This window comes from Papaver somniferum, chromosome 2 (genome assembly GCF_003573695.1).
Source record: "Papaver somniferum cultivar HN1 chromosome 2, ASM357369v1, whole genome shotgun sequence".
Classification (NCBI taxonomy): Eukaryota; Viridiplantae; Streptophyta; class Magnoliopsida; order Ranunculales; family Papaveraceae; genus Papaver; species Papaver somniferum.
In genome coordinates this window covers 133821819-133832073 of record NC_039359.1, presented here as the reverse complement: position 1 = coordinate 133832073, position 10255 = coordinate 133821819, and the positions used below count along the sequence as shown (strand labels likewise).

At 35.4% G+C, this 10255-nt stretch overlaps 1 protein-coding gene across 1 annotated transcript; it reads left to right on the top strand.

The window, feature by feature from the left end:
* Nucleotides 1-1314: 1314 nt before the first annotated feature.
* LOC113353975 (serine decarboxylase 1-like) lies at nucleotides 1315-9468 on the top strand. The gene is made up of 6 exons (XM_026597439.1): nucleotides 1315-1566; nucleotides 7242-7258; nucleotides 7380-7611; nucleotides 7736-7929; nucleotides 8585-8721; nucleotides 8796-9468. Exons 1-6 carry the CDS (start codon nucleotides 1331-1333, stop codon nucleotides 9363-9365), a joined length of 1386 nt encoding a protein of 461 aa, XP_026453224.1. The 5' UTR covers nucleotides 1315-1330; the 3' UTR covers nucleotides 9366-9468.
* The last annotated feature ends 787 nt before the right edge of the window (nucleotides 9469-10255 follow it).

The following is a 10255-nucleotide window of genomic DNA, read 5'->3' as shown; positions in this document are numbered from 1 at the left end:
CCCAGAGGTTAGTGCACGGAGCAATTCGACTAAAATGGGCCGATTTTTGGTGGACTTTTTGACATGAACTGCCGGAAACTATCCAAAAACAACTCCCTTGCAGTCCCATGATATTCACCCGAACAATTGGGTTATATTTCCTCTGTCCCATTATTAATTGACCAAGTTTATTAAATAAATAAATTTTAAAATAAATCAGTTAATAGTGAGACTCCAGAAGTATTATTTTTGAGTTGGTTGTTAAAAGTGGCCGTTCATCAAGAAGGCAAGAACCACTTTCCAAGAAGCCATTATCTGTCAACTTCTGACATGGTGTACTGCCAAAACACAAAAGATTTCGACTAAAATGAGTTTCATAAATTTTTATTATTTTCCTAAATTATCCTCCCAATAACTAGACTTTTTAAATTACTTTTGACGATAGGCCCCATGCAACATTATTAAGGATATATATGTCCAAAGGAACATTAGAATACAACGGAACTCTGTCTATCTAGTTGGACAAACAAATATCTCATCTCTGACTATATATATAACGTGGACGAACGGAGTACTAATTATTCTGAATCGGACTTAACGAATAAAATCGCTCACTTAAAAGAGTGGTTGTGTGTTGTAATGGGAGGTGGGTATCGTGTACGAGAGGGTTCATGCGCATTTGATAATTGATGTTTTCATGTTTGTGTACGTTCCAAATAATAAATGTCTGCATTTATATTTGTTTTCTTGTTGGTGTAGCCTTGAAGGTTCCAAATGATAAATCGGAAAAGCAAAAGCCGTACTTTACAACTTGAAACCCAATTTTGGTCCTCCAAATAGATCCATCAAGTATATTCAGATGGCTGCGTGAAATTTCTAGAACCGTATGCTTACATTCAGTGGCTTTATAATGACCCGAAACATCAAATATTTTCAATATCATTCGTGGTTTATTGGTGGTATTTGGGGCCAAATGTGCATAACAAATAACAAACATGTTGCATATTCACTTCCTTTTTCATTTCATTTTCACTGCCAAGGAATGGGAGGGAGTTATTTGAAACTTTTGTATTTCTATTAGGAGTACGTTCACTATATATAGTATAGTAAAATTGTAATACCGACTAGTAAAAACGATTGTCGTACGCAGTATAGACATGTTAAATGTAATTACTACATTCTCTAGCAATAGCTAGGTTTTAGGGGCCGTGGTCCTAACTCGTACCACTGATCAATCACATCTATTTAATGTCAATGAAACCATAAAATGATCTCACTTTCTAGAATCTCTACATCGTTGCATAATCTCTGTTCACTTCTTTTGTGCGCATTCTTTTATAACTCTGTAGACATGGTTCGCAGCGCTGAAATCAATGGAGAAATTGAATCTTTACCAAAGGCTTTTGTTCCAGTTGTGTTGGCTGAAAATGAAGGAAGAGGTAAAGAAAAGGTTGGAGATATTTATCGTGCACAGAGTATATTGCCTTATGCTGTCAGAGAGCATAGCGCAGATGATGAGATAACTGGAGAACGAGAAGCCTATACGGCTAGTATACTAGAGATGTATGAAAGTTTTCTAGGTAGAAGGTGTTGGGTGCAATAATCAAAAACAAAGAAAAATCAAATAAGCAAAAGTTATTGATACTTAGCTCCTTTATAATGGAAGTGATTGCTTTGACGAAACGAACAAGCTCCCCGTATCTCCGCAACAGCAACAAGGAAAAACTTTGGAAAATAGAGTGAGTCACGTGTTCAACACGCTGTCCTTAAGACATTAGCGCCCGGCTACACTCAAGAGTGATGCTATAGCCCTCACAGGACGGATATCTCCAGGATAAAACACCCTAATACACCTACTACTAGCATATGTAGTAGATGCTCAACTTGAGCTTGGCAACTCCGAAAAAACCGTTAAGGAAAATCGCGAATGCTTAAAAACCGCTATAAAATATTTTCCCTTAGGGGTCCCTCTAAAATATTGAGCAAACCCCTTTCCCATAAATTTTACAAAAGTAGTGAATTTCTTTATATAATTGACAAATACAACTTAAGAAGAAAAACTCCCCGATGTGGGACTAAAAGCTTTATATAGTTTCTTAAAACTATTAAAAATTGGAAACTCCACGATGTGGGACTAAAAAGTTTCATTCACAAAATAAAACAATAAATTATAACTTTTTATTAAAACTTTAAAAAATTATTTTTTTATTAATCGTTTTCCAACAATCCCCCACATGAATGAAAACTCAATAAAACATGAAAACACAGATAGATCTTGGTAAATAAACATCCCAACCTCACGATCCAAACAGACTGATCGTGCAAGTGTTGAAATCATACTAGTCATTTCTACGTCCTCTCCCTCACACAAAAGTGTGTTGACCCCAGGGTCATACTATGGATTGCATAAATCATAATAGTATTGAGAGCTTTCATCTTTAATTCTCACATGGTGAGACTATAGGTATCTTTCACCAAAGTGAAAAAGCATGAACTAGTGAACCCTTAGTGACCTTTAGGTCCTAAGTTCCAGTAATACCAAAACCATCAAAATGAAAATCACATAAAAAACGCAGGAAATACCATTTTAGGCAGAGGTGTCCATGAGGTCTTGAACCTTTGCTTAGTGAGATATTACCAGAATTACTTGCTAGAGACAGTGAACCATGTCTTGAACTGCTAGCATTTGATGTAATTCGTGATAACAACCACGGGTGATATCTCCAAGATTGCTGCCAAGCTCGTGCCGTTTTGTCCGTTTTGGCCCTGGACGTATCCTGTTTCTCAGAATGCTCTAGAGAATCAGCTCATATTCTCACAGGAAGCGACCCACTTCCTCATTCAGATAGGTGAGTTTCCATAAAGAGTGTTACTGCTACACCCCACTTCAATCTTAAATTGAAACTATAGAACTCATTAAGACTTATTAAAAAGTCATCCTCCACATGCAGTCACACTATCACGTCTACACCATAGGGAAGGGACAGAGAATGAAAATCTCTGATAGTGTTTACCTTTACCCACCACAAATTAGTTGTCTCATTCGAAACCTTGATCATGAGATCTCCAGTCAGCAAGGTTGAGTATCCTTCATGGCAAGTTTAATATATGAGCTTAAGCCCCAACCCCCTCGATGCATTTTTAACTATCTCTTTGTACAAACCTTTCGTCAAAGATTGCGCGATATTCTCCTTGGACTTTATCCAATCAATGGAAATAACGCCGATTGAGATTAGTTATTTCTTACCTTTAACTATTATAGCTTGGCTAACACAATGTATAGATATAGCTGGCACAGGCCTATGCCAAAGAGGAATGTCTTCTAAAAATCATCTTAGGCACTCGCCCCCCTCTCATACTTTATCTAACGCAATACTCTCAGATTCCATAATGAATTGAGCGATATGTTTGTTTGGAAATCTTCCAACAACAAACCCACATGTTAGAGTGAAACCATATCCACTCGTAGACTTAGACTCCTCTGAGTCAACTATCCAGTTTGCATCATAAAGTCCCAAGGACAACAAGATACCTTTCATAAATCAAAAGAGTATTTTAGGTACCATAATACTCTACTCAGTGCATCTGAATTCTCTTGCTCTGGACTACAATTATATCCACTTAACTTACTCACAATATAGGCAATGTCTGGACTCTTACAGTTCATTAAATTCATCAGACATCCTATAACTTTTGAGTATTCAAGTTAAGATACTCCACTACCCTTATTTTTCTTGAGACTACAAGAATAATCGTACGAAGTACAAGCAGGTTTACAATCAGACTGATTGTATCTCTTAAGCACAACTCAACATAATGAGAACGACTAAGACTTATAAATGTTTGATTATCTTCTAATCCTCATCCCTAATATTACATCAAAAGGGCCCAAGTCTTTCAAGTCAATGTTCTCATTCAGTGCATGTTTTTTAGTGGAATTGATCACATCTATGTTTGTATCAAGCATATCATCAACATACAAGCATACAATTACACAGACATCCTTAACAAGTTACTTTTAGACATACTTGTCAGATTCATTAATTTAAATCCACTATTCATTATCACATGATTAAATTTTCCATGTCACTGTTTACGTGCTTATTTGAAAACCATACAAAGATTTTTCAAATTACAAACTCTGTATTCACAACCTTTCACTACAAAGTCTTCAGGTTGATCTATGTAAATTTCTTTACCTAATTCACGGTTTTAGAAAAAGCTGTCTTAACATCCATCTGATGTATCTCTACGTTCTTTATGGCAGCAATAACAATTAGTATCTCAACGGAAGTAATTTCCGTCACAATTGAATTAGAATCAAGGAAATCTACACCTTCTTTTAGTTTATAGCCTTTAGCTACCAACTTAGGTTAATATTTTTCCACAGTTTCATCTACCGATCGTTTCCTCTTAAAGACTCATTTACATCCCATGGTCTTACAACCTGGAGGTAAACTAGAAAGCTCCCAAGTCTGGTTCCAACGGACTGAGTCCATTTCACTAAATGAAGCTTCTTACCAGAATGGGGTTTCAGTAGATATTAAGGCTTCTTTACAAGTCTGTGGCTCAGACTAAGCTAGGCATGTTATGAAGTCGGTTTCATAAGAAGTCTCAAGTCTAATTATTTTACTTCTCTTAGGCTCAACATCAACTTCATCTTCCTTTAAAATAAGTTCTGACTATTTGAAGATAAATCTAGGGGATCAACAACACATCTCTAATGAGGTACAGGTTTAGAATAAACATGTTCAAAGAACTCAGCATCCCTAGATTCCGTAATAATATTCACACCAATGTCAGAAAAAATCAGAACACACAACCAAAAATCTATTTGTAGAAGTATACTCAATATACCCTATACGAAAACACAATCAACATTTTTGGTTTCAATATAGTTCTTTTAGGAAGAGGAATTACAATCTTAGTCAAACGCCCCCACACTTTGACACATTCATAAGAAGGTCATCTACCGTTCCATAAACCATATGGAGTTTCATCTGATTCTTAAAAGGGTACTTTATTCAGGATATACTAGTTAAGAGGACTGCCTCCCCCCACAAGGCCGCAGGTAATCCTGAACTAATCAACATGGAAATTATCATCTCCTTAAGGATACGGTTGTTATGTTCAAGGCTTCTAATTGGTTTCCAACTTCAAGTTTATACATCTTAAGGCTTCTAAGGCGTCATCCTTATCCTAAGCAACTATACAAGATAGTACCTCGTACAATCATCTACGGAAGTTATAACCATCTTTTACCACAGTGATTTTGGGTTGAACTCATGTCAACTAGGCCTAACTGAATTAATTCTAAAGGCTTAGAATTACTCTGAACATTTGTGCTAAAATATTTTATAGCATATTTTGATTCTTCACAGATTTCACTTTTGTGTTCAAAATCCAAACTAAATTTCGGTACGAAGCCTATGCTAGCCAGTTAAGCATTGACTTATAAGTTTACGGTTCCAAGTCTACCACGTAAATCAATCAATCACACAAAGATATCACAAGAATCAACTACGTTCACATCATCAGTTTTTCCGTTAAGCTTATATAGACCCAAAGTCCTATAACTCTTGCTTAAAAAATCACTGCCTAGTTACAACAAGTTTTCCAGATTCAATTAAGATCTTAAATATTTTTCCATCTACAACAGAACAAGATACAAGATTTTCGCATATGCTCGGAACATGAAAACTTCATTCAATGTGAGAATATTACAGATATGAGCTTCTGCTCGACCTTTTCCTTTTATGCAACCTCTATTGCATATGAGTTACTCAATAAGAGTTTCTCGACATCCCCTATCCTATGATAGGAGGTGAACAGGTCTCTGTTTCAACAAACATTCTTGGTGGCTCCAGAGTCCACCTACTGGTCTCTCACATTGGTTATTAAAATAACTTCCGACATCATGCCACCAAACTCGTTCTAGTTTGTTTCAACTAAATTAGCATTAACTTTCTACTTATTAAGGTTTTTATGTTGTCTACAATTTACTGCCGCGTGGCCAGAAATTTTACAAACATAACACTCACCCTTAACTAAAGTAATTCCGGATTCAGGTTTACGAAATATACCTTTATCATGAAGACCATGCTTAGAGTTGCGTTCGATGTTCTCACCTTTGCCATCTTTGGAAGATTTGTTTCCAACCACATGCGGCTATTAGCCATGTCCCTCGGAGATGACACCTTTATTCACAAATCACAATTCCAAATCAGAAAGTAAAATATGAGTTTTGAAGATAACATCTATATATACAAACTTCGTTTGAATCAGCGTTTCAAAAAACTCATGGTTACCCCACAAAAATTAATTTAGTTAACAACAATTTTCTGCTCGTCAGAATTTTTCAGAAACGTTTTTCTGTTTTGTAAAATATCAAAAAAATACTTTTACAACTCCAAAAATTCTGAAATTTTACGCGGGTAACTATCAGGATGTCTACTACGTTGTGTCAAAAGGGTTCATCGAAATTCCTTCTAGATTAAAAGATAAAATTGAAACTCTACAGCTGACCAGAAATTCGTTTTTTTTTTTCACTCCACAATTAACATCCATGATTCACAAACCAATCAATCGTTTTCGATTATTACAAATGTAATGTCTTAAGATTGTTGGGTGCAATAATCAAAAACAAAGAAAAATCAAATAAGCAAAAGTTATTGATACTTAGCTCCTTTATAATGGAAGTGATTGCTTTGACGAAACGAACAAGCTCCCCGTATCTCCGCAACAGCAACAAGGCAAAACTTTGGAAAATAGAGTGAGTCACGTGTTCAACACGCTGTCCTTAAGACATTAGCGCCCGGCTACACTCAAGAGTGATGCTATAGCCCTCACAGGACGGATATCTCCAGGATAAAACACCCTAATACACCTACTACTAGCATATGTAGTAGATGCTCAACTTGAGCTTGGCAACTCCGAAAAAACCGTTAAGGAAAATCGCGAATGCTTAAAAACCGCTATAAAATATTTTCCCTTAGGGGTCCCTCTAAAATATTGAGCAAACCCCTTTCCCATAAATTTTACAAAAGTAGTGAATTTCTTTATATAATTGACAAATACAACTTAAGAAGAAAAACTCCCCGATGTGGGACTAAAAGCTTTATATAGTTTCTTAAAACTATTAAAAATTGGAAACTCCACGATGTGGGACTAAAAAGTTTCATTCACAAAATAAAACAATAAATTATAACTTTTTATTAAAACTTTAAAAAATTATTTTTTTATTAATCGTTTTCCAACAGAAGGATCAGACATCACTTAGGTAGGCATACTCTCTCTCTCTCTCTCCATATATATATATATATATGCACTTTATCCTGTTCCTAACGAAATTGTGATAAGCTATATCTGAATTCAAATATTATCATGTGATGTGATGTTAGGTTATCCTACACATGTATATGTCAATTATGGTGCTCTTTCAAACCTGCAAAATTTCTGCATCAACAATTGTGGTAATCCCTTTACCGAGGGCATCTTTGGTACCCATTCCAGACAGTTTGAAGTTGGCGTTTTAGATTGGTTTGCTCGAATATGGGGAATTGCAATGGATGAATATTGGGGTTACGTTACAACCGGTGGTACAGAAGGGAATTTTCACGGTATCCTTGTAGGGTGAGTATTCTTGAACTATTTACTCTATTTTGCTTACAGCATGCAGAGTGAGGAGTCGTTGATGTGTGTGTTTGAATGACATTCTACATAAACCTTACATTATCAATCTGATGTGTTTGCGCAGGAGGGAGCTTTTCCCAGATGGAATTCTATACACCTCAGATGATTCACACTATTCTGTCTTTAGAGCTGCACAAATGTACAGAATGAACTTTGTAAAAGTTAATTCTTTGATTTCTGGGGAAATAGATTGCGCAGATTTCAAAGCCAAACTGCTCCGTAACATGAATAAACCAGCTATTGTGAACGTAAATATAGGTAGGCATGCATTTTTATTCTAAATGATATTGTTATTAAGAAGGCTTCTCTTAAATATAGTCCAAAAAATTTAAGCTAAAATGAAAAATTAAAGTTATCAAACATGTATTAATCATTTTCCTAATAATCCCACTTCTTCCCAAAATCAAAATATGAACCCTGTTTTAATTTATTTCTAACCGTTCTCTCATTATTCTTACAAATTGCCCAATTATAAATTTTAATTTTGACTTTTCCCCCGAAACAAACTAAATCCAACTTTTCACCTTTCTCCGAAATGATGTTATTTTTTCTAAAATCATGATTACAACAATATGGATTGAGGTTATATATTCTAATTATTCCCTTAAAATTTCTCCACACCAATATCAATCGAAAAACGATATGCAATCAACTAAGGTTTTGATTCTTTTCCAAAAATTCAAGTTTCTAAAACTCTATAAGCATAATTTATTTAGGGATTTGACAATTTATTTTGTGCTATATATAAAAATTAGGTATAATTTTATGGGTTATAGTTAATAATTATAAGAATCCATTTGGCTAGCTTAATGACTTATTTTATGTGAATTATAGTTAATAAAAGTATGTGCTATATTTAAGAGAAGCCATGAATTAGTAGAAGGCTCAATTTGACATTCTACATCTTTTGCAGGAACCACTTTTAAAGGAGGTATTGACAATCTCGACAGTGTTATGGAAACCCTTAAAACAACAGGTTTCTCCGAAGACAGGTTTTACATTCATTGCGATGGGGCTCTATTTGGTCTTATGATGCCTTTCGTCAAACGTGTAAGCTCTCTCGTTCTTTCATTTTTCTTCTAATCTTCAACCATGCTATTCTCATTATTTCTGGCATTGAGCAGGCTCCAAAGATCTCGTTTGAAAAGCCAATTGGGAGTGTGTGTATTTCTGGCCACAAGTTTCTTGGATGTCCAATGCCTTGTGGTGTTCAGATAACAAGAATAGGACACATCAGAGCCATATCTAGGAATATTGATTACATAGGATGTCACCAAGATGCCACGTTAATGGGCAGCCGCAACGGTCATGCTCCGATCTTCCTCTGGTATGCACTCAACCAAAAAGGCTACCCGGGGTTACAAAAGGAAGTTCAAATGTGTCTTAAGAACGCCCAGTATTTGAAAGACCGTCTCCGCGCCTCCGGAATATCTGCCATGCTTAACGAATTTAGTAATATTGTTGTATTTGAAAAGCCACAAAATGAAGAGTTTGTTCGTTATTGGCAGCTTGCCGTTCAAGGCGATCTTGCTCATATTGTTGTAATGCCAAATATCACTGTTGCTCAGTTAAATGATTTCTTACGCGATTTGGCTGAGAAACGTGCTATCTGGTTACGGGAGGGAAAGCATCAAACTCTTTGTGTTTCTGCTAATGTTGGGAAGGAAAATTGTGTGTGTCCTCGACACAAGTGAAGATCTTTTACTATCGAGAGCTTTGCATATTATTATTGTTGTTGTTGTAGTGTATAAGAGAATAAAACTCTTCGAGAACATATGGAAAAAAGAAAAAGTAACTTGTGTGGACAAATTATTTCTTTGTTTGTGCTGTTTGTAAGCTTTGGGTTATGCTTAGGATCACTTTTCTTTACCTTTCTCCTCAAAAGAAAATCTCCATCTACAACAAAAGAAGTCCTACTATATCTATACAGCGGATTAAAGTTAAAGTAGATGATGATTGCTGTGTCTCATTACACAGTCATTTTTGTAGTTGAATTTTGAAAGTTGGACAAAACATAAAAGGGGACGCATGCTTCATTGTACAACCATGCGAGTGGAATTTATACCAATGGGCTCCTTTGCCAACGAACAAAGTGAACTGAACTATTTGAATTCATTTTATAACCAGCCAAACCTAAACAAATTTTGAATACATCAGATATAGTAGGACTTCTTTTGTTGTAGAAGTAAGATCAAACTGTGTTTGGCCGCATATATATGCCATATGGACCTACTTTCTAAGATTTTGTTTTTCTTTTCTTCTTTTTTTACAAGTGTTTAGCGCAGGCCCGTAGGCCTTATGAGTGCTTTTAATTATCTTGAATCTATAACTACTTTCCGGTATGTTACTGGGTCCATGAAATTAGTTTCTTTACTTATACGATCCCCGAGTTATAATTCCAAAGGTGTTACTATTCATCCACAAAAAACCCATCAAAACAAAAATAACACAAAAACCTCAAAAAAACAAAAGTAACACAAAAACCTCAAAGAATTTGATGAAACCGATTTTGGTTTCATCATAAAATTTGATGAAACCAATTTTAAAATTTGGGATTTTTGTATCAATTATTAAAAATTTGTGG